Source organism: Rana temporaria, chromosome 5 (genome assembly GCF_905171775.1).
Source record: "Rana temporaria chromosome 5, aRanTem1.1, whole genome shotgun sequence".
Classification (NCBI taxonomy): domain Eukaryota; kingdom Metazoa; phylum Chordata; class Amphibia; order Anura; family Ranidae; genus Rana; species Rana temporaria.
Genome location: NC_053493.1, coordinates 233,338,439 through 233,364,347, shown reverse-complemented (window position 1 = coordinate 233,364,347; position 25,909 = coordinate 233,338,439). Strand labels below are relative to the sequence as shown.

General features: G+C 43.5%; 1 protein-coding gene across 1 annotated transcript in view; it reads right to left on the bottom strand.

Annotated features, from left to right (window-relative positions):
* Window positions 1–25,909, bottom strand: part of LOC120941210 — a 61,557-nt gene that overhangs the window by 19,865 nt on the left and 15,783 nt on the right. Inside the window, exons 8-16 of the mRNA XM_040354513.1 lie at window positions 25,043–25,304; window positions 24,485–24,639; window positions 20,982–21,032; window positions 16,838–17,108; window positions 11,801–11,961; window positions 11,675–11,725; window positions 11,320–11,370; window positions 6,568–6,850; window positions 3,977–4,131 (exon numbers count right to left, since the gene is read on the bottom strand). Of these exons, the coding sequence (XP_040210447.1) occupies window positions 3,977–4,131; window positions 6,568–6,850; window positions 11,320–11,370; window positions 11,675–11,725; window positions 11,801–11,961; window positions 16,838–17,108; window positions 20,982–21,032; window positions 24,485–24,639; window positions 25,043–25,304 (1,440 nt within the window). The remainder of the gene's footprint in view (window positions 1–3,976; window positions 4,132–6,567; window positions 6,851–11,319; window positions 11,371–11,674; window positions 11,726–11,800; window positions 11,962–16,837; window positions 17,109–20,981; window positions 21,033–24,484; window positions 24,640–25,042; window positions 25,305–25,909) is intronic.

Here is a 25,909-nt window from a genome sequence, read left to right as displayed (position 1 = left end):
TGCTTTTCTATTTTTTTCTCCGCTTCCTCTACCCGTTCCAGCGTATGAAATAGGTCCGTTCTTAGTGTACTGATTTCCTCTCTTATTACATTCTCCAATCTCCTTAACATGGCATCCATTTCCCCTTTAGTGGGGATATGAGAATCCGAACTATAATCTTCCATTTGGCCGACGGCATGTTCAAGTTCTGCTGAGGTGTCCGCACTTGGGGTTGCCGCCCCTCCTGTTCCCTTCTTATTTGTCCCAGTTTTTTCTGCTTTTTTTGCCAATCCTGGACTCTTGGAACTACCTTCCGGCGTCATGTAGTGTCTAATCGTACTGGTGGTAGCGATATCTTTAGGGATTTTAGGGGCGGCCCCCCTTGTTGATCTGTTCATATTATATTTCTTTATCGCTCTGATGCGTTTACCCAGTTTGAACAGAAGGTGGAGAGCCTCACTCCCCCCCCCTTTTTTTTTTTTTTTTTTTAAGAGAGGTTTTTATATCTCCCTAGGGGGAAATTTTATCAAGTTTCGTGAATATTTAAATAATTCTTGATGGATATTTAATGCAGGAGTTGATAATTGGCCCGAAAATTCACCCGTTTGTGCTATGGTGGGTTTTAGCAAAAAAGGATTGCAAGAGGGGGGGCGAGGGTTGCTCGCCTTCTATTGAAAGGGCGATGCGACCACTAATTGGGATAAGAGTTTTCTTAAGATTTTTCCGCTGCTAGGAACCTTACGGCCTCTAGGTGGCACTCATCCTATGGGGTAGTCCGCATTTACACCCCCCTTTTTTTTTTTTTTTTTTTTTTTAGTTTGGTAGCTACTTATGAGCTATGTTACATACCATACCCTGAGGTATCCACAGGAGCTTCGAGGCATACCCCTTCCGGGATGTAACTATATTTTGTGGGGACCTGGGCAATATCTGGTGCTTTTCTACTTAACCGCCGAGTTATATGTCAACCGTATGTACGCAATCCACTCATAAATGCATTTGTTCTAGTATTGATGAATGTGCCTAGAGATATATAAGGTGTATGCATACAGCATTCACAGCAGGTGCACCTCTGATGTTACACAATTTTATCAGGTTGCCCAGTGTATCCTCTTAATTGGCTCCCTCCTCATGCTTTATGTGTCCAACCTTAGGGACGCTGGAGAAAGAGTCAATAATGGCAGTTCTCCTATCCTATTTCCGTTAGTGGGAGACAGGTCTCAGGTCACTCCCCTTGCTAATTACAGTTCATATAGCAGAGATCAGCAGAGGAGGGGAAGAGCTTCTTAAGTAAAGCCGTTGAATTTTTCCCCTTTTTAGTTCATATCCAGCCTTATTTGGTAATATGGGACGTGTTGGGTGTCTACCCCTAAGATTTTCAACCAGTGCTCCAATGCGTATCACCTTCAAGATTTATCAGTGTTTTATGGGAGCTGTTACAGTGTCTCTGGGGTGCCCGAAGCTTTCAACTTATCCGCCAAAGTAAATGATCACAATATATAAGGCTATTAAATCCTAGGTATATGCATTCAAAAGTATCCGTAGAGAGATATAAAACTTGTACACACAGTTTCACAGCAGGTTCCTCTTTGATAATTCCTTCCTCTCGCTTACAGTGACAACAGAATAGGGTATCAGTAAATAAAACAGTAACTACAGCACTCCTGCCCTGTCTCCACCGTCAGGGCCAGGTCTCAGGTTATTCTCATTGCCATGATACAATTTTATAGCAGGAAAGGAAAAGCGGATTTATATTACCTGTTGCTGTTTATTTTCCCCTTACTTTTCCCAAGGTAGCCTGGTAGCCTGGTCTCGCTGTGTACAGAGGAGGGAGGGGGATGGCCAACCAATACGCCGCGAGTGGAAGCCTCCCTGCTAACCCTCCATGCTGTACCTTACCTGCTGCTTCCCTAGTGGGCGTGAGGGGGGTCGGATGGTGAGGGGTTCCCCGAGAGCGGCGGTGACAGATGTAGTCCGCGGGTTGGACGAGCTATCCGCTCAGTAAGCTCCCTCTCAGCGGCGCGACCGCTGCCGCTGGAGCTCCTCCGGGTCTCTGTCCTCCCATCTCCGTTGCCGGGTAAGATCCGTGGCGCGGACTGCTCCTCCCTCAGACGTGCGTGCTTCACGTGCACCACGTCATCCTGTGATGTAGCCTGCAAAGGTTTTAAAGCACCACCTTCCTTTCATGCCATCCATTGTATACAATTGTGTTGCTAGCTGTGATAGGTCACAGTGATCACATGATACAGACAGGGCCAATCATAGCCCATCTGTACCATGTGGTTAGCTTTGGACATTCACAGCTAATCACAGCAAAATTAATGAACCAGTTAGCTTGCTTATACCATGAAATTCACTGCTATAAGCAATCATAATGTGTAAAAAAAATCCTGATCACTACTCCAGAGTAGTACAATGTTACTTTGGCACCATTATATTGCTTTGGCCACATTGTGTTTAAAAAAACTCAAAAAAATTATTTCTTTATAAAAAATAAAAATGACTTGTATTGCACTGGTGACAATATGTAATTTTTTTTATAAATTAGGATTTTTTTAACATTTATTTATTTTCCAAAAAATTATGACAAAAAATGACAGCTTCAAGAAACTTGCCATGCCTCTCACCAAATACCTTGGACTGTCTTTTTTCCAAAAAGGGGTCATTTGGGGGGTAATTTTACTGTTCTGTTTTTTTTTGGGGAAATGAGATCGGCCGTCAGTACATCCCGATTGATCAATTCTTCAGATATATATATTCTGTAGTTTCTGGACTCTATAACTTTCCTACAGACTAAATAATAGACACTGATTTGGGTTATTTTCACCAAAGTAATGTTGCAGAATACGTTTTGACCAAAATGTATGAAGAAAGAGACACATTTTTAACCCCTTCCTTACCGGCGCATTGTAAAATGATGCCAGCAGGAACCCTCCCTCGATCCGGGTGGACGTCATATGATGTCCTTTGTTCGCGGTGATCTAGGGCGCGCACGCGCGCCCGCGGCACCGCTCGTGACCCGGCGTGATCCACCTCCTGTCAGAGGAGACCAATGCTGTGTTCCCAGTACAGAGGAACACACATCGGTCTCCTCCCCTTGTGAGTCCCCTTGCCCCTACAGTTAGAACACACTTTAGGGAACATTTTAACCCCTTCAGAGCCCCCTAGTGGTTAACCCCTTCCCTGCCAGTCACATTTACACAGTAATCAATGCATATTTATAGCACTGATCGCTGTATAAATGTAAATGGTCCCAAAAACGTGTCAAAAGTGTCCGATGTGTCCGCCGCAATGTTACGGTCACAATAAAAAAATCGCAAATCGCCGCCATTACTAGTAAAAAAAATCATAAAATAAAAATGCCATAAATCTATCACCTATTTTGTAGACGCTATAACTTTTGCGCAAACCAATCAATATACGATTATTGCGATTTTTTTTTTTAACAAAAATATGTAGAAGAATACGTATCGGCCTAAACTGAGGAAAAAACATTTTCTTTTTTTTTAAATTGTGATATTTATTAAATTAAAAAGTAAAAAATATTTTTTTAAATTGTCCCTCTTTCTTTTGTTTATAGCGCAAAAAATCTATTTGTGGGGTGAAAAAACATAAAGATTTAGTTTAGGTACAGTGTTGCATGACCATGCAATTGTCATTCAAAGTGCAACAGCGCTGAAAACTAAAAATTGGTCTGGGCAGGAAGGGGGTGAAAATGCCCTGTATGAAAGGGGTTAAGAAAAACATTTTTTTTTTTAAATGTTTTGGTCTTTTTTCGTTTATTTAGCAAAAAATAAATAAAAAATCCCAGTGGTAATTAAATACCACCAAAAGAAAGCTGTATTTCTGTGGAAAAAAATGATAAAAATCTCACATGTGTACAGTGTTGCATGACCGCGTAATTGTCATTCAAAGTTTGACAGCGCTGGAAGGTGAAAAATTGGTCTGGGCGGGAAGGGGGTAAAAGTGCCCGGTATTGAATCGGTTAAACACTTACCAGGTTTGTCCACCTTGACTCCAAACACCTGCACCTCGCACAGGGAAAGAGATGTGTTCCTGTCCGGGATAACGATGGTCACAAATTTCCCTCCCATTCCTTCGCATTGAAACAATTGTGTCTTCCCAAGTGCAATAGAGGACACTCTGCCGCAGCTGTGCGGAGGACGCAAAATATTTAAAGTTAGAATAATATTTATCACACTTTACACCTAAAAAATGTTACATGAATAAGTAATTATATATAATAAAATAAATAAATGTTAGAATAATATATACAGTTTAATACATAAATAATTATTAATATATATATATGTATATCACACTGTACACCTAATAAATGTTACATACCTAAATAATTATATGCTGCATAATAAAATAAATAAAAGTTAGAATATGTATCACACTATACACCTTATAAATGTTACATAAATAAATAATTATATATAATATAATAAAATAAATAAATGTTAGAATTATATATATAGTAAAATACATAAATATATATATCACTATACACCTAATAAATGTTACATACATAAATAATTATATGATGTATATTAAACTAAATATAAGTTAGAATAATATGTATCACACTATACACCTAACAAATGTTACATAAATAAATACATATATGCTGTGTAATAAAATAAATAAAAGTTAGAGTAATATATCACACAATACGCCTAATAAATGTTACATAAATAATTATATGCTGTGTAATAAAAATAAATAAAAGTTAGAATAATATGTATCACACTATACATCAAATAAATGTTACATACATAAATAATTATATGCTGTATAATAAAAAAAAAATTAAAGTTAGAAACTTATTATTCTAACTTTTATTTATTTTATTATACAGAATATAATTATTTATGTATGTAACATTTATTAGATGTATAGTGTGATACATATTAATCACACTGTACACCTAATAAATGTTACATAAATAAATCAGTATATGCTGTATAATAAAATAAATAAAAGTTAAAATAATAAATATCACACTATACACCTAATAAATGTTACATAAATAAATAATGAAGTGTTATAATAATAATAATAATAATAATAATAATAATAATAATAATAATAATAAAATAATAATAAAATAAATAAATGTTAGAATAATATATACAGTATAATACATAAATAATTATTTATATATATATATATATATATATATATATATATATATATATATATATATATATATATATATATATATATATATATATATATATATATATATATATATATCACTATACACCTAATAAATGTTACATACATAAATAATTATATGCTGTATATTAAAATAAATAAAAGTTAGAATAATATGTATCACACTATACACCTAACAAATGTTACATACTACATAAATAATTATATGCTGTATAATAAAATAATAGTTAGAATAATAAGTATCACATTATACACCTAATAAATGCTACATAAATAAATACATATATGCTGTGTAATAAAATAAATAAAAGTTAGAATAATATATCACACAATATGCCTAATAAATGTTACATAAATAATTATATGCTGTGTAATAAAATAAATAAAAGTTAGAATAATATGTATCACACTATACATCAAATAAATGTTACATAAAGAAATAATTATATTCTGTATAATAAAATAAATAAAAGTTAGAATAATAAATATCACACTTTACACCTAATAAATGTTACATAAATAAATAATGACGTGTTATAATAATAATAATAAAATAAATAAATGTTAGAATATATACAGTATAATACATAAATAATAATTAATAAATATAAATATATATAAGCAGTGGCTGGCTAATCTACATACAGGACACCGGACCATGCATTCCAATGGGGGTGGGGGTTAAAGCACGTGATTGGAGACAGAGGCTCTAATAAGCTTCAAAAAAGGACGGGCTCTGGGTGCAGGGCACTGCGCTCCGAGCCCACCCAGTTGTGTGAAAATAGCGAATGAGCATTCTCTATTTTCACACTGATTCTCCTCCCAGCCAATCAGGAAGCGGGTCGTGAGTCCCCTTTTCCCTATTGGCCGAAAAAAAAAGTGTTCTTACTGGCCAAGAGGGTGAAGGAGGAGGAGGGAGGAGATGCACGGCCGGGAGAGAAGCAGGGGAAGACCGACAGACCCACCAGCTGCCATTCCAGCGATGGCTCACCATCCAGCATACGGCTCAGCCATCCAGCACTACCTGGCTCAAGCAGGGGAGGGGGCAGGAGATCAGAATCTGGGCAGGACAGAGGTAAGGAGGCCGTCCATCTCCCGCAGCGGCAGTGGCGGGGGGTGTGTGTGTGTGTTCCCGGGGGTTTCCCCCGCGTTAATGTCCGTCTCCCACCGAGGGGGAGAGGGTGGCGCATAGGTTTGCTACCCCCCTGAATTATTGAGCACCCTCCACCACTTCATATAAGTATAAATAAATATTAATAAATAATATAATAAATAAAAATTAGAATAATATGTATCACACTATACACCTAATAAATGAATAATTCCAGAGAGGAAAGTTCTCCTGGTGATAACAGTTCTGGGTGATATAAAGTTCTGTACAGGTATAAAGAGAAAACATCTTACATGGGATTCCTCCTCCAGTCCGCATCATGATACCCTACACGAATCTCGGCTCCGTCCAGATCAGACGCACAACAGTCCCCTCTGTTGGTGATGGCGACGGCGGAGATGATGTAGTTGGATTCCAGTGAGACGGTCCACCATGGTTCATACTGGACCTCGGTCACCGCGCAGCCTGTCTCGGGTGCTTTGTTGCCCAAGTTATTATCAATGGCATTTCTGGACGAGCTGACTCCGTAAGTGCTGGACTGAGAGGCTTTCTTCAAAGCAATTTTTGGCACCGGGACTGGAAAAAAAATTGTATTAAAAAAGATAGAATGATTGCAGTTGCTTTAAAAAAAATGGTAGCTGATTTTAAAAAAAAATTGTTTTAAAAAAATGGCAGTTGCTTTTTTTAAATGGCAGTTGCTTAAAAAATGGCAGTTGCTTTAAAACATTGGCAGTTTCTTTGAAAACAATGCCAGTTGCTTTAAAAAAAATGACAGTTGTTTTTAGACAACTACCAACATTTTTTATAATAATAATAATACATTTTTTAATTCTAATTATATTTTTCAGCCATTGGGGCAGATTCAGGTACCGCTGAGCACTCCTTATGGAGGCGCAGCGTCCCGTTTTTGCCCTGCGCCCCCGCAAAAAAAATTTGCGCTACGCTTCATTCACGAAGCAGTAGCCACGTAATTTGAGTGGGCGCTCCTCAAAAATGCCCGGCGTAAGGGCGCGTAATTTAAATGATCCCGTAGGGGGCGTGGATCATTTAAATTAGGCACGTTCCCACGCCGAGCGTAGTGCGCATGTTCCGTCGGGAAACTTTCCCGACGTGCATTGCGGCAAATGACGTCGCAAGGACGTCATTTGCTTCAAAGTGAACGTGAATGGCGTTCAGGGCCATTCACGATTCACTTACGCAAACGACGTAAAATGTAAACTTCGCGACGTGGGAAGGACGGGTATACGTAGCATTGGCTGCCCCTGCTATTAGCAGGAGCAGCCTTACGCGAAACTCGATGTACGCAAACGACGTAAACTGCGTACGCAGGGCTCGCGTAAGGTTGTGAATCGGCGTTAGTATGCAATTTGCATACTATACGCTGACCACAACAGGAACGCCACCTAGCGGCCATCGCAAGAATGCAGCCTAAGATATGCGGGCATAAGAGCCTTTTGCTAGTCATATCTTAGGCTGCTGTCGGCGTAACGAGGTTCCTGAATCAGGAGCATTCGAAACGCCGGCGCAAGTAAGCAATTGCGCTGCGTAACTATGGTTACGCAGACGCAATTGCTTCTTGAATCTGTGCCATTGTTGATCAAATTCACAACTGCCAAAAGAATGTAAAGGTAGAAAGAAAACCCCCAAACTGTGAAAATGATGGTGATAAACTTAACACAATTTAAAACTCAGGATAACACTATGAAACAGTGAAAATTGTAAAAAACAAATACTGCGGACCGTTTTCATCGGACATGTCTGCTCGTGTGTACAAGGCCTTAGACTCCGTGCCCTGGGGAATCTTGGGTTCACGCTTCCTCTCTGTTCGCAGCAGTCGGCTATAGGGTTCACTACCCTGTGGTGCATCCCTGACCCTAACGGGGTGCACTTGTCACCTGGTCACAGGTGACAATACACAGCTTGCAAATCCTACCTGCATTCAGATTTTTTGCCTTTTTTTCCAAGAAGTTATACAATTATTTTATAACTATTTATTATTATTATTATTATTATTATTATTATTATTATTATTACAACAACAACACTAAAAATAACAATAATTAATTTTTTTTATAATAATAATAAAAGTAAAAAAACTATACAAAGTTTATATACAAATATAAATTTTATTACACAAAAAATAAATAAGAATTATCATTGATTTATGTATATGATCTTATTATTATAGCTATATAAAACTGGTGGTACGTGGAAATCCCCTGAAAAAGCCAATGTTGGTGAAATATTTTGGGATATGACTTCAAGCATTGATCACTTCCTGAATATGGATACCAGTGACCAAGAGTACTTTAAATTTATGATAATAATAATAATTATTATTATTATGATTGTTTTGCAGAATTAAGTCTACCCTCTTACCATACACCGCTTGCAAATCCTACCTGCATTCAAGTTTTTTGTCTTTTTTTTTCAGGTAGTTACAAAATTATTATTATTAATTATTATTATTATTATTACAACAACAAAACTAACAATAACAATAATTAAAAAAATATAATAATAATAGTAAAAAAAGTATACAAAGTTTATATAAAAATATACATTTTATTACATAATCATTGATTTATTTATTTTATGATCATTGATTTATTTATTGATTGATTTATAATCATATAATATGATTTATTGATTTATTTATTGATCATAAATAAAGGTTTATTGATGGCTATATGAAAACTGGTGGTACCTGGAAATCCCCTGAAGAAGCCAATGTTGGCAAAACACGTTGGGATATGACTTCAAGCACTGATCACTTCCGATATATGGATACCAGTGACCAAGAGTACTAATCGTTTTATGCTTTGCCATTAGTTTTTATCCTATATCTTATTGAACCATTAATTTTTTGTGTTTCTGTAATAAAATGTATATTTTAATATAAACTTTGTATACTTTTTTGATATAGGCACCGCTATAATCCCAATCATCCCACCAACGTTTATTTCAATCTACCAGGGATGAGGTGCCGGATACCATAGTGTCACCCAATCTACCTTTTAAATATTAATAATAGTAATAATAATAATCATCATCATCTTAATGCTTAAAGTGATACTAAAGGTTTGTTTTTTATTTTCTAAATAGGTTCCTTTAAGCTAATGTATTCTTGGTTCACTTACCTTTTCCTTTCTTTGTCTGAATTCCTCACTTCCTGTTCCTCCTCTGTAAGCTTTCCACCATCATCCGAGCCGTTCTAGCTGGGGGGTTAGTATGTGTGCTCGCCCCCCTCCCTTGGGACTACATCCCTGCGGGGACACGCTGTGTACGTTCACAGGCACAGGAGGAAGGGGAGCCGTCGGCGTGTCTAAGACGCTGTAGCTCCGCCTCCCTGCCTTGTTTATTATATTGAATGTGCATCTAATTTTTTTTAATACTATGGGCGTGCTGCGGAGGCATCAATGGGTGTGTTATCTGGTGTGTTCACTGAAGGCAGAACTAATAATGAGGGCCCGGATTCACAAAGATTTTACGCTGGCGTATCTATTGATACGCCGCGTAAGTTTTAAGATGCGCCGTCGTATCTCTGCGCGGTATTCTTGAAGCTAGATACGCCTGAAATCTGGCTTCAGCCGACCAACGTAAGTCTTAGTACGCCGTCGTATCTCGGGTGCACATTTCGCTGGACGCTAGGGGCGCTTCCGTTGATTTATGCGTTGAATATGCAAATAACCTAGATACGCCGATTCACAAACGTAGTTCCGTCCGGCGCATCTATATACGCCGTTTACGTAAGGCGTCGGTCCGGTGTAACTTTACCCCTCATAAAGCAGGGGTAAGTCATGTTAGGTATGGACGTTGGAAACGTCAGAACAGCAGCGTATTTTACGTTGTTTGCGTAAGTCGTCCGTGAATGGGGATGGGCATAGGTTACGTTCACGTTGACTAAACATTGAGCCGGCGTAATTTAGGGACAAAATTCGACGTGATACTGAGCATGCACGCGCATGCGCCGTTCGTAAGGTGCGTCATTAACGTGGGGTTACGATTCATTAGCATACAACACGCCCCCTACCAGCCTACTTTGAATTAGGCGGGCTTACGCCGGCCCATATACGCTATGCCACTGTAACTTCGGGCACAAGTTCTTTCTGAATACACTACTCGCCTGACTAAGTTACGGCGGCGTAGCGCATATGAGATGCGCTACGCCCGCCTAAAGATACGCGCATCTTTCTGAATCTGACCCGAGGACTCGTTCTCGTTCTGTCACACAGCGAAAAAGCGGCATACACATGCGCGAAGCCGCTAAGCCTCAAGGAGACTGTAGTTCCTTTGACGCCGCAACGTATTTGAAGTGAACTCACTCGAAAACCTCTGAAGTGTAGGAGAGAATCAAGAGAGGAAAGGAGGAAGTAGTGAAAAAGCATACTTATATTACAGGTAATTAAAAAATGTTATGCTCAAATAACATTGATTATTAGGCGCGTTCTTGCGCCGAACGTTCTGTGCATGCTTCGTTAGGAAATTTCTCGCCATGCTTTGCGCGAAATTACGGCGCCCCGACATGTTTTTTGAACGGCGACGTGCGTAAGGTACTTTCGTATTCCCGGACGTCTTACGCAAAAAAAAATAAATTGAAATTCGATGCGGGAACGACGACCATACTTTAACATGGATGGTCTAATGTTACACCATCTAAATAGGACTCGTAACTTTACGACGGGAAAAGCCGACTAGCGACGACGTAAGAGAATGCGACGAACGCGCGTACCTTCGTGGATCGACGTAATCAGCTAATTTGCATTTCCGACGCTGGAAAACGACGCAAACTCCACCCAGCGGCCGCCGGAGAATTACACATAGGATCCGAAGGATCTATGCCAAAAGCCGTCATATCTTGGTTTGAGGATTCCAAATCAAGATACGACGCGGCAAATTTGAAAGTACGCCGGAGTATCAGCAGATACTCCGGCGTACTTTTTCTGTGAATCTGGCCCTTTGTTTTTATTTGTTTTTTTTACTGTAAACTGTAAGATATATTTTGCACAATTAAGTTCTTCCCGTACACAGCTTGCAAATCCTACCTGCTTTCAGATTTTTTGGCTCCTTTTCAGGTTCGAGAGGATCCTGTTCCTCTGTTAAAATAATTACAAAATTATTTTATAACTATGATTTATTTTACAATTACCCATTAAAGAAGAAAGCACATTCTTTTACTGTTACACTTTCATCTTGAATAAATATATTTTTTTATTTAATATTCCTTTATTTTCAGTAGAAAAGTCAAACGCTAAAGGTTTGCAAAAAAAATTTAAAATGTTGATCGTGACTTTGTAGCAAACATAAAAAAAAATCACATCAGAGATGTTTCCAAAGTTCTGAAGTTCCAAGAGTAGAGAAATCTAAAGAAGCTTTCTCAGCCTGTAATAACACACATACCTTTAGGTTGCTCGGACTTCGGAAGTTGGGTGGGAACTTCCGTACCTGGAACTGCAAAAATATTTGTACGTTTCTGAAAAATTATAATTCATTAGAAATTCTTGCCCTTAATTTATTGATATTTACCGCTTTCTGGCTCATCAGATGGAAGAGCAAAGACCTGGACCTCACAGAGGGTGAGGTACTCTCTACGATACGGGATGAAAACAGTTACGTAGCGCCCCTCAATGCCATGGCAGTTGACGGCGAGAGTTTCTCCTTGGTTCACACTGGTAAGGATGGCACACCTGGAACATAGAGGAAGAGCAGGCATCAATCATTTATTGTATTTTATACATTTCATTTCAACATTAAATTAGTATTACCTTATTGCATATACAGTATACTTGCTAGTTATAAAAAAAAATGAATACAAATTGCCCACAATATTTTAAAATTCGTTTCAGAAACATTTCCCTGCCTTACAACTCTCATGCCCTGTACACACAACCGATTTTCCCGTCTGAATAAACTTTTCCGACAAAGTTCAGACGGAATTCCGCTCAAGCTGTCTTACATACACACAGCCGTCAAGAACGCGGTGACGTACAACACTGCAACAAGTCAAGAAAAATTAAGTTCAAATGCTTCCGAGCATGCGTCGACTTGATTCTGAGCATGCATGGTTTTTAGTCCGTCGGAATTGCATCCAGACGAACGGAAATTCCGATAGAATTTGTTTTCATCTGAAAAATTGAGAACATGTCCTCTATCTAATTCCGTCGGAATTTCCGACAGGAAAAAGTCCGATGGGGCATTCACACGGACGGCCATACTATTCAATATCCATCTCCGCCCTCTCCTCAAAATCATCAGTAACCAGAATTGACTCTACCACTCCAATGCGGATGACACCCAACTCTACTTTCGTATCAGCAATAAAAAGGATCATTATCTCGGACTAGAGAAATGCCTTACTCTGATAGAAAATTGGATAACAGAGAGTTACCTTAAACTCAATGGCTCAAAAACAGAACTTCTTCTGCTCCACGCCAACCGGAAGAGACTGGCTACGACAACATGGACACCCCCCGCCCATTTTGGGACAAACCATCACCCCTAGCACCAAAGTCAAAAGTCTCTGCGTCACCTTTGACTCCAACATGACAATGAAAGCACAAATAAGTTCAGTAGTCAGCGGATCACACCATCTGCTGCGCCTGCTACGTAGACTCACCCCCTTCATCCCAAAAGAGGACATAGCAGTCGTGGTGGGTACAATTATCAACTCCAGGATCGACTATGCAAACGCCCTTTACCTCGGACTCCCAAAGTACCAAATCGCTTGTCTACAAGTCGTCCAGAATACGGCGGCACGACTTGTAACAGAAAAAAAACCCTGGGAATCAATCTCTCCCTCCCTCAGGTCCCTTTATTGGTTGCCCGTAAAAGACAGAATTACGTTTAAGGCCCTCTGCATGACGCACAAATGTGTTCAAGGAAGTGCCCACCAATATCTATGTGAAAAATTTAAATGTCACAACCCCAATCGCATTCTCTGATCCACTAACCATAATCTACTCCAAATACCCAAGGCCCGATACAAGTCCAAAGGAGAACGAAGATTCGCAGTCCAAGGACCTCGACTGTGGGTCGCTTTACCAACCAGCATCCGAACGGAAGTCAATCACCAGGCCTTCAGGAAAAAAACTCAAAACCCATCTATTCTGAAGGCAAAATATAGTAGGAAATGGATACCAAGTGCCCTGAAGCATGTGTTGCGCTATACAAGTTTCTCACTCACTCACGGAATATCCGATGAAAAGCTTCCGTCTGACTTTTCCGCTCGTGTGTACAAGGCATCAGGAGACCACAAAACTCAACACTGACACTCACTAGTAAAATATATTTGTAAAAATTTTTTTTTTGTTTACATTTTATTTCCTATGCTTTAACAATTATTAAGTAGGCCATTTTCATATATTTATTTGACTCCCAACCATATATATCCAATCCATTGCCTGCAATAAAGGACAGACGGTATATTTAGAGGGCAATAGACTTTATGGGTTCCATCGACCAAAAACTGTCATTTTTGCTTTGGGAAAAAAAAACCTGGTGAGCTTCCCTGTGAAGCCCCGTACACACGCTCGGTTTTCTCGGCAAGAACCATCAAGAAAACTGCTGGCAGAGCTTTCTTGCCGAGTAAACCGAGTGTGTATACGAGGCTTTCAGGTTTCTCCTCTGGAAATCTGCCCAGAATCTAGACGAGAAAAATAGAGATCCTGCTCTCTATTTTCTCATCGAGATTCTTGTCGGCCTGTTTCCCGACGAGAAACCCAATAGCGTGTATGCTTACCTGTCGCCGTGGAAACCCACGCATGCTCGAAATGACTTTGACGCATGCGCGGTAGGGTGAAGCAAGATGGCGGCGACGGCATGGAATGTGCTCGTCGTACACTATGACGTCACTGTGTGTACACTCGGACGGCAAGAGATTCTTGCCAAGAATCTCGTCAGGAAAAACAACGTTTTTTTCCTGATGAGATTCTGGCCCGTGTGTACGAGGCCTGAGACTCTACTGGTGGGATCTCACAACCAGGGCAGCCATTACAGCTTTAGGCAGGGCCCCCCTGGAGCAGAGAACCGGGGGGGGGGGCATCCTCTCTCCTGTAACGAGATGATAAGCAGGGGTGGGGGGGTTGTGGTAACGAACAAAAGAGAGTGTCATGGACGACCTTCCGTTGTCAGGAGAATCCGTTCCCGGCGCGTGCGCATTGGTTGACAGTGTTTGGCGCCAAGGATTCCCTATATAAACAACCTGATCCCTCACCAACTTGCTGTCCTGTCTACAGCGTTTCCCTGGATAATCTGCACCTGTGTATTTTCTGTTCCTGATTACCTGACCCGGCTTCCTCTGACCTCTCTTGTTTGCAACCTGCCTCTGACCCCGGCTACGTCTGACCTCCGCACCTGCTTAACCCCTGGCTCTGTCTTTGCCCGCCTGTTATACCGACCCGGCCTGAACCTTGACTACCCCTTTTGGACTTTGCTTTGGCTCTGATCTGCTCATCTGTGTTGATCCGGCTTGCCTGACCTGTTGCTTCCTGCTCCACAAGTGCCTCCGTTGCTTCCAGCCTGCTGCCAGCTTCCTGTCAGGACCTCAGTGCTTCATCCTGCTTCTGCTTCCAGCAAACTACCCAGCCTACTACCAGGCACTTGTGCCCCTCTGTACACTTGATCCCCTGTCCACTCTATCAGGGGCTCCTGAGTCGGAGGCTTACGAGAGGCCGCTCCCTGCACATCGGGCTCCCATCACCAGGTACGTGACAGAGAGTCAAGTCAAGTCTTCTCTTCTCTGTCACGTACCTGATAGGAGACTGAGGTGGTGAGGTCGGCCTCTCTTGTATCTCCAGCCCTGGTACCGCTGGAGGTGAAACAGAGGACACCGAGGGACAGGAGGAACGCGAGTGCCCGAAGGTGTAGACACAGACAGCAGTAGCGGGGGATGCGAGCCGGGATGAGTAGGAGGAGCATCAGACCACAGAGGATGACAGTACACTGGACGTCAGATGAAGTGTAGTTCCTGGGAGACTTGCAGCATGAAGTCGCAGAGAGTTGCAGGACCAAAGTCGCAGACACTCGGAGGTTGCCAAGGTGCAACACAGGAAGCAGGTGCAGGGTCATATGGATTGCCGGGTTAAGTGGTAGGCAGGCAGCGAGGTACCAAGCAGCAGGCGGAATTAGCGTCAGGTAGGAAGCCAGGATCGAAAACCGGGAGTCGGAGTATAGGTAGAGTTCAGAAACAGGGTCAGGACAAGCCGGGTTCAGCAACGGAAGACAAGCAGGATCACAACAGGGTTCAAGTATCAGGTTAAAGCTGAAGACCAGTCAGCAAGCGTCTGGGCTCAGGGCACTTCCTTAAATAGGCAGTTTGGCACTAGGGGCGCGCACGGCGTCCGTTGCACGCGCGCGTGCGCATTGGTGCATGCCCGTGCGCGCGCATATAAGTATCTCAGGACGCCCATGTGCGTGCGCATGCGCCAGAGAGCGCCTCGGACGGAAGGTGACAGTTCTCTTACATTCTCTCTCCTGCCGCAAGTTGCTAAAGTCAGTTGGGAAAAAAAATGGGGGGGGGCTTGCCCCTGCCGCGAGTTTCTAAAGGTGGTGTCAGACAAAAAAAAAAGAAGAAGAAAAATTAAATGTTTTATTTCTTTAAAGGGGGGGGGGGGGGGCCCTGCCACGAGTATCTAAACGTGGGGGGGTCGGACGGAAAAAAAAAAACGGGGGGGTGTCTGGGCCCCTGGGGACCATTGGACCCCTTACAGGTGTAATGACTGTACCCCCTGGGGGGGGGGGGGGGGCATCCTCTCTTCTGCCACAAGATGATAGGCATGGGGGGGGGTTGTGGTAACAAAAGTGTCATTGCTTCTCTCCTCTCTCCTGCCGTGAGATGATAAGTGGGGGAGGATTTGGTTGGTGTTGACGAACAAAACAAAGTCAAGTCATCTCTTCTAAATATCACAAGTATATAACACCAGGAATACACATATATTAATACATTCTTTATAGTCACAAGTGCCTTTTTTTTTTGCGTTCTCCCTCTCGCCCCCCCCTTTTTTTTATGGGGGGAGAACCGGAAACCACCATATAGTAAAGGAAGGTAGTATCGAGCTGCCTTTTAAGTATCAAGACATGTTAAATGTTATATGTAAAGAAAAAATTAATAAAGAAGAGATTAAACAATAAAAAAAAAAAAAAGTCATCTCTTCTCTCTCCTGCTGCGAGTTGCTAAAGTCAGATGGAAAAAACACGGGGGGGGGGGCAAGTTGCTAAAGGTGGGGGGGGGGGCAGACGGAAAAGAGAAAAAAAAAAGAAGAAGAAAATTATACTACAAGTATTTCCGAACGGCTCCGATCGGCTTTCGATCGGCTCCTGCGCCCCCGCACCTCTGGCCAAATGCGGTACTGCACACCGCTTGAATCCTGCTCGTTTTGTGAGGCAACACTCGCAAACCGAGTCAAGATTTTCAAAAGAAAAATATTGCTCGTATTGCGAAACGCTCGTTAACCGCGTTACTTGCAATCCAAGGGTTTCACTGTAATATCAAAATGTCATTACAGACAATAGTATGTGTAGTTCACCAAAATTACACCCTGCAACTAAACCCTGCTGTACCCATACCTTGTGTTTTTTCTTACATCATCTTTGGAGAATCCAATGCGAATTTCGGCCCCGTTAAGTCTGAAGCCGCAACATTCTTCTCGGTTGGTGATGGCGACGGAGAGGATCCTCATTCTGGAGTTCAGATCCAAATTCCACCAAGGCTCAAGGTCGTACAATGTGTGACTGCAGTGCGGGTGATTGTTTGACAATGAGCCATCAATGGCCTCTTTGGCTTGGGACGCATGAGTGCTGGATTGGGTGGCTGTTCCTTTTGGAGCCACATTGGGAGCTGGAAAATGTATAACAAGCAGTCTCAGAGGTCTTTGAGTCACAGGTAACACGTAAAGGGTAACATGATCCTCCCACCTTGCATTTTTTACAACCCCCCCCCCCCCACACCTGTTATGTAGCATGGCCCTCGATTCACATACTGGTCCTGTGCTGCCATTAAGTCCCATGTGTGATACGATCTTGTTGTGACAGGTTCTCTTTAATGAGACATCAGGTGGGGTTTTTTAGACCCCTGATGTCTCACCTGCCCTCCATTGAAGCTAATGGAGTATAGTTCACAGCCAGACAAACTGACATCCAAAACCAGAAGTGACATTTTACAGAGTTCTTAAAGTTGAGCTCCACCCAAAATGGGAAGCTCTTCTTGTCTGCCTCCACCCCCCCCCTTCGTTCCCAAATTTGGCACCTTTTGGGGGGGGGAGCAGGTACCTGGTTTTGACCATGCCGAACTGAGACAGAAGTTCAGCCCCCCCTCCTTCCCCCGTAACCATGTGGGACACTTCACAGGTCCCAGAAGACTGCGGCCCATTCACAAAGTGCAACGTGCATGCGCAGTAGAAGACTGACTGTAAAAATGACATGGACACACTTTAAGACCCCATTCACACCTTCGCGTTTTGTCGCATGTAGCGCGACGCGAACAAACGCCAGAGGGACGAAAAGCAATGAAAGTCAATGGGGATGGTTCACATCTGCACGCTGATGCGCCTGACGCGCATCGCCTGTAGTCAAAAGAAGTTCCGGACCCTTTTTTGTCGCGCAATACGCGCGATATGCGCGTATTTGAGCGTTTTTGGTTTTCCATTGAAATCAATGTAAAACGCCAGATACGCGCGTATTGCGCGACAACAAGCGTTTGCTACAGGCGTTTTGTCAATAGAACTTGTCGCCCATGCAGAAGATTAAAAAAATCTACCAACATAGCAACAAGTGATGAAAAGATGATAGTTTTTCCTATTGGCTAAAAAAAAAACGTCTAAGTACAAAAACGTCGGACAACGCTGTATGCAAACGCGCATATTAGCATGAATACGCGCGAAAAAAACGCCGAAAAAAACCGCTGGAAAACGCCGCTATTGCCTACGCCTAGGTGTGAATGCAGCCTAAGGCCTCATTTCCACTGGCGTTTTTACAGCCACGTTTCTGAGCGTTTTTTACAGCTTAAAAACGCCTGTCCATGTTATTCTATGGCTTCATTCCCACATAGGCGTTTTTGAGCTGCAAGTGGCATAGACGTTTTTGAGCTGTAAAAAAAACGCGGGACCAGGGCGTTCTGAAGCTCCAGAGTAGAGCTGTAAAAACGCCAGACGTTAAAAAACGCTCAAAAACGCGCAAAAACGCTCAAAAACGCGACCGCGGCATTTTTAAAGCTGCAGCTCACAAAAAAATTTTTTTTTTTTTTTTTTTTTTTTTTTACAAAATAAACATGGACAGGCGTTTTTAAGCTGTAAAAAAGCCTAACAACAGTGGCTGTAAAAACGCCAGTGGAAATGAAGCCTTATAATTACAGTATAATATGCCATACTATCCTCACACATAATCTTTAATATTGAGCTTTTTATTTTGCAAATTAGCACAATGCCAATCTAACATCGACATTCAGTCACATGACATGTCAGAGCTGCCAAGGAACACTGCTGGAACATTTCCCTCTGGCAGACTCCAGGTCTGAAGTGGGAGCAGGTGGCTATACAATGCCCAGCATGTGCCTATGACTGTGGACTTGTATTTTCCCATAGGGCTCATGCAGGACCGATCCTAGGCAGGGTGCACAGGGTGCATTGCACCCATGGCGCCTGCAGAGGTGGGGGTGCTGAAGTTCTCCCCTCCCTCCTTCTCTCCATGTTTGTGTCCGTCCAGAACTAGTGTTCTGAGCATAGGTGTGTGTCTGTCCAGAACTGCTGTGTGAGCATAGGGCAGAACGTCCAGCCTGGCAGTGCTCGGGGGAGGGGCCGCTCCTCTTCCTGACACGAGGGTTCTAGTTTTCAGTGGCTGCTGAGTGCTGATGTGCAGGAATTAATTCCTCACACTGGGAGTCTTGGATCTCCACCAACTCCAGTTAGAATGCCTCCCCCTCCCATCTCTCTCTAGGGCTGCACAGAGAGAGAACCAAGGTAAGTCACAGTGTTCAGTGTGCTGTGTGCTGGGGGATGGCATCCCCAGCATCCCTTTACACGTGCTCTGGGCTGCCCCTGCTCTAGATATTTTATGGCATGATAGATTGCATAGGATACACAGCCCCTGCCCATTCCCATTCCTAGTTTTAGCGGTGCTTTACTGTAATTTTAGAGGTACATTTAACCCCCACTAGCGGCCAAATAAAGGGTTCAAAGGCGCCAGTGCCAAAGCGTTTTGCAGGCACTGCCCATTAATTTCAACGGGCAGGGGCGCTTTAGGAGCGGTGTATACACCGCTCCTAAAGCACCTCAAAGAAGCTACTTGCAGGATCTTTTTGGACGTCCTGCCAGCGCACCGCCCCAGTGTGAAAGCACTCAGGCTCTCACACTGGGATTGCAGATGAGGCTTTTTTCAGGTGCTATTTTTAACGCTAAAGCCCCTGAAAATTGCCTCTATAGTGCAGGAGAGGATCAGAGACTGCAGACAATAAATGCGGTCTCTGATCGTCTCCTGTACCTTGTCTACGGTCTCTGACCGTCTCCTGTCCTATGTCTGCAGTCTCTGACCATCTCCTGTATATGTCTGCAGTATCTGACCATTTCCTATACTGTCTGCAGTCTCTGACCATCTCCTGTACTGTGTCTACAGTCTCTGATCATCTCCTGTACTATGTCTGCAGTCTCTGACCATTTCCTATACTGTCTGCATTCTCTGATCATCTCCTGTACTATGTCTGCAGTCTCTGATCATCTCCTGTACTATGTCTGCAGTCTCTGACCATTTCCTATACTGTCTGCAGTCTCCTGCCATCTCCTGTACTGTGTCTGCAGTCTCTGACCATCTCCTGTACTATGTCTGCAGTCTCTGACCATCTCCTGTACTATGTCTGCAGTCTCTGATCATCTCCTGTACTATGTCTGCAGCCTCTGACCATCTCCTGTACTATGTCTGCAGTCTCTGACCATCTCTTGTACCAAGGGCAAACCTTGGCACCCCAGATGTTTTGGAACTACATTTCCGATGATGCTCAACCACACTGCAGAGTGCAAAAGCATTATGGGAAATGTAGTTCCAAAACATCTGGGGTGCCAAGGTTCTCCATCACTGTCCTATACTGTCTGCAGTCTCTGACCATCTCCTGTATCATGTCTGCAGTCTCTGACCATCTTCTGTATCATGTCTGTAGTATGTCTGGGGGCTCTAACAGACTCTCTAACAGAAGCCCTCTCTGTGTCCATCAGAGAGCCCTCCCCTCCAGGTCCCAATAGAGTACTCTGCTTCTCTTCCTGTATTTTGTTTATTGTTAGGAGATCATGTAAGGATCCCAGGGTAACGAAGACTTTGTGGGGGAGCATCTCTGTGGTTGAGTCATTGCCATTTGTAAAGGGGAGGAGTTAGTAAAATGACAACGCCCACGTGGGGGCGCCAGAAATACCTGTGACCCTAGGATCGGCCCTGGGCACATGCCCCCTGCCCAGTCCTCCCCTGGTCATCCCATGTAAGCTTGTTCCCACATTGTAATTATATGCTTGGTCAGATTAGGGGATCGTGTGGGGGGGGGGTGTCTTTGGTCATCACACTGGATGCATGCTTACTGGCTCCTTTAATGGAAATCCAGATCGGGTTAAAGGTATTGCCAAAACTAACGTTTATTTCAGCACTATGAGAAGAATGTATAGATTGGCTCCAGGAAAGGATGAACTGATCTCTGTACACCATCATGATGCAACGCTAAACTCATATACAAACTTACCTCCATGGTGCCGACCCTGCCACGTCTGACTTATAGTCCAACTTTCATCAACTAGAACAATTGAAGAACAAAGTTTACATTTTCCATTGGATTCCGTCAGATTCTACATCAGAGAGAAATGTATACTAAATGCTGAAATGTCGATCTATCGCACATGAAGAGGTAAGGAGCAACTCCAAACTGGAACCTGACTTGTAAACCTCAAATGAACCAAGACTAGACCCTCAACCTTACTGGTAACCCTAATGCTCTAAACCGGGGGGTTGGCAAGCCGGCAATTGGGATCTACTAATCGTCAGTCAGCGGGCTGCCGGCAGGTAAATCATGAATATGGCTCTGCTTACTTCCAGCCTCTGCCACTCTTATATTCACTCATTCACTGCAGAGGGCAGGAGACAGCATAGACTGGATGGAGGGTGGGTGTGGAAGCTGCCCTTTGAGTTAACCAGCAGGTGATTGGTTGCTAGAACACCGGGTGGTCCTAGCAACCAATCACCAGCTTGTTGCTAAAAGTTAACTCCAGCAGCTATCACTCCCACCCTCCATCCAGCACTATGCTTTCTCCCGCTCTCCGCTCTGCAGTACAAATGTTGTCGGGGAGGAGAGTGCTACCTACACAGTGCTGCGGGGGGGGATGCCAAAGGGACAGAGGACACAGTGGGGGCTGTGATGTGAAAAAATCAGAGGACACTGTCTTGGGGGATGGGGAGGCAGAGGACACTGCGAGTGTGGGGAGGAGGGGGGTGATATGAAAGGTGGCAGGGGGCAGAGGACTACTGTTTTTGGGAGTACAGAAGACTACTGGGTGGCAGAAGACACTACAGTGAGGGGGGAAGTGATGTGAAAGGGACAGAGGACACTTATTTGGGGTGGTACAGGACTCTACTGTGGGGTGAGGGGGACAGAGGGCACTGCTATGGGTAGGGGGTTGAGGACACTACTGTGGGGGGAGCATATGACACTGTTATGGGGGACAGAGGACACTAGAGTAGAGGGTTGATGTGAAAGGAGCAGAGGACACTGTGTTGGGGGGTACAGGATACTACAGTGGGGGGGGGAGAGGACACTACTGTGGGGGTGATGTGAAGGGGGGCAGAGGATACTACTGTGGGGAGAGGGGAGTGATGTGACCCCTCTCCCCCAGGATCTTTGGTTTTCTCCATGTAAAGCAGGTAGATCTCAACCTTTGAAAGGTTGCCTACCCCTGCTCTAAACCATGACCTAACCCAAAAACCCTCAAAGGAATTTAGATCAGACCCTTAACTTCAACCTTTACTAGCACGCCTGATGCTTCAAACTGTAACCTAACTGGTTTAAATCTCATATTAACCAATACCAGACCCTTAACCTCAACCGCACTGGTACCAATAGAGCTCTAAACGGCAACCAAACTTCTAAACTTCAACTGAACTTAGACCAGACCCTTAACTTCAACCTTACCAGTAACCCTAAGGCCCCGTACACACGAGAGGATCCATCCGCTGAAAAATCTCAGCGGATCGGTTTCAGTGGATAGATCCCCTGGTGTGTACGTTCCAGCGGATATTTATCCGCGGATATTTCCGAATTCCAGCAGATAAAAATTTGAAGACATGCTAACAAATCTATCCGCTGGAATCGGCTCCAGCGGATCGATTTCGGTGGTCTGTACAGACTCACCGGATCGATCCGTCCGAACCCATCCCTCGCATGCGTCGTAATGATTCGACGCATGCGTGGATATCCTTATATGACAGCGTCGCGCACGTCGCCGCGTCATCATCGCGGCGACGGCGCGACACGTCACCGCGATGGGAATTTGGCGCGGATTTCGATCCGATGGTGTGTACACTCCATCGGATCAAAATCCTCAGAGGATTTATCCGCGGATACGGTCCGGCGGACCGTATCCGCGGATCAATCCTATCGTGTGTACCAGGCCTGACACTGTAAACTGGAACCTAACTTCTAAACCTCAAAATAACCCAGACCAGATCCTTAACTTCAACCATTCTAGTGACCATAATGCTCTAAACTGGAACCTAATACCTAACCTCAAATGACCCTAGATTGGACCATTGACCTCAACCATAAAGTAACCCCAATGCTCTAAACTGGAACTTAACCCCTAAATCTCAAATGAACCAGACCCCTAACCCCAGCCTTAGTGGTAACTCTACTGTGAGTCCAACCCATAAACTTCAATCTGACCGCTACTGTAAGTCCAATGTCCAGTAATTACAAATACTGTATGCATTTGATACAAGCAATGACATTTTGTTGGTCAAGGGTACTTACAGTGGTCACAGTGGGTAAAATCTTCTTTAAAGGGGTTGTAAAGGTTTGTTTTTTATTTTCTAAATAGGTTCCTTTAAGCTAGTGCATTGTTGTTCACGTACCTTTTCCTTCCATTTCCCTCCTAAATGTTTTTTTTTTGTCTGAATTTCTCACTTCCTGTCCCTCTTTAGTAAGCTTGCCCCCATCACCCGAGCCGTTCTGGCTAGGGGGTTAGTCAGCATGCTCGCCCCCTCCCTTGAGACGACATCCTTGCGAGGAAAAGAGCTTGCCCCTATCATCCGAGCCGTTCTGGCTGGGGGTTAGTCAGCGTGCTCGCCCCCTCCATTGGACTACATCCCTGCGGGGAGACGAGCTTGCCCCCATCATCCAAGCCGTTCTGGCTGGGGGTTAATCAGCGTGCTCGCCCCCTCCTTTGGACTACATCCCTGCGGGGAGACGAGCTTGCCCCTATCATCCGAGCCGTTCTGGCTGGGGGTTAGTCAGCGTTCTCATTCCCTCCCTTGGACAACATCCCTGCGGGGAGGCGAGCTTGCCCCTATCATCCGAGCCGTTCTGGCTGGGGATTAGTCAGCATGCTCGCCCCCTCCCTTGAGACGACATCCCTGCGGGGAGAGGAGCTTGCCCCTATCATCCGAGCCATTCTGACCTGGGGGTTAGTTAGCGTGCTTGCCCCCTCCCTTGGGACTACATCCCTGCGAGGAGACGAGCTTGCCCCTATCATCCGAGCCGTTCTGGCTGGGGGTTAGTCAGCATGCTCATCCCCTCCCTTGGGACTACATCCCTGCGGGGAGACAAGCTTGCCCCTATCATCCGAGCCGTTCTGGCCTGGGGGTTAGTCAGCGTGCTCAACCCCTCTCCTGGGACTACATCCCTGCAGGCAGACAAGCTTGGCGGCAAGCTTAATGAGGAGGAACAGGAAGTGAGTTCAGACAAAGAAAAAAAACATTTAGAAGGGAAATGGAAGGAAAAGGTAAGTGAACCCACAATGCACAAGCTTAAAGGAGCCTATTTAGAAAATAAAAAAACAAACCTTTACAACCCCTTTTAATTCATTTATGTATCATTTTTTTTTAATAACAAACAAAAAATGCATCTTCTCCTATTTTAATACATTTGTCAGCTTCTAATAAAATCAGACATTATATAAATGGTTTACTAATCTACAGAATATCACCAAGAAGAAAATAACATTTTGTGTTGAGAAGTATCTGGAAATCTCTCCTTACCTGAGTTTTTTTTGGGCCGGCCAAACACCTGTACTTCACACAAGGTCAGAGATACGTTCTTCCCCCGTATTGCAATGGTGACAAACCGTCCCTCCAGTCCGTGGCAGGTAAAGGAGTAGGTTTCTCCGAGACCGATCGAGGACACAGAGCCACAGCTGAAAGAGAAATCAAACTTATCTATAGCCAAAACCTTTTTTTTATTCTTTTGGAAAGTGTAAGGAAGGATTAGAACCCCCCTCTGTTTTATATTGATGTGTCTTTCTGCTGGGTAGAATGGTAAATGGTTGGCCCTCACACATGTTCACTTCATCAAATCTGGCCCTCTTTGAAAAAAATTTGGACACCCCTGGTCTAGATAAACATGTTACAAATCCGTAACCAATCAATTAAAGTTTTTTTTCCCCCCCAACATAGAGCTACAGGCAGATATTGGCTTGTCGGGAAAAGGTAGAATGGTTTGTGAAGGCAAAGAGAACAATAGATTTCACAACACTTGCAGAGGTCCCTCTATTTAGTAGCCAAGGTTATACCACAGACATAGTTATGTCATCGACGTACCTTGGGTTCTCCCTCCAGTCCTCGATGTTTCCTATCCGGATTTCAGCTCCGCTCAGGTCCTCGGCACAACAGTCTCTCCTGTTCGTAATGGCCACAGAGAAGATAACGTGGTTTGATCCTAGATCTAGATTCCACCAGGGCCCATATTCCACTTCAGTTGAAGCACATTGAGAAGAGAGCTGGCCATCGGTTGCATATGTGGAAGCTGCTCGCTTCTTAGTGCTGGATTGAGACGTTTTTCCTTTGGGAGCCACATTGTACGCTAAAAATAATATATCATGTGTTATCTTCATGATGTATTATCTTAGTAATGAGGAGCATTCAAAAAGATTCAAGATAAAACTAGTCTTGAAATGTCACCATTTACTGATCGTTACTGAAGATCAGATCTCTGCAGTGCACACCTGGTCTAATCAAGAAAGCATTATTGTAGACTGCTGGACATATACACTACAGTGTCTTCTGGTCAGTGCTGGGACAAGGTCATCTGGTGCCCATGGCGAAGATGGCAAACTTCGCCCCCCCACCCCGTTTGTAAAGAAGGAGCAACTTATAGTGGGACCCAGTGACACTAATGCCGCGTACACACGATCATTTTTCGACATGAAAAAAACCCGAAGTTTTTCGGCATGTAGAAAAAACGAAAGTTTTTCCAACTTCATCATTAAAACGACGTTGCCCACACGCCATAGTTTTTAAAAAATGCTGTAGCAAAGCGCGGTGACGTACAACACGTACGACGGCACTCTAAAGGGGAAGTTCCATGTGGATGACGCCACCCTTGGGGCTGCTTTAGCTGATTCCGTGTTAGTAAAAGACGATTCGCGCTTTTCTGTCTGTTACAGCGTGATGAATGTGCTTACTCCA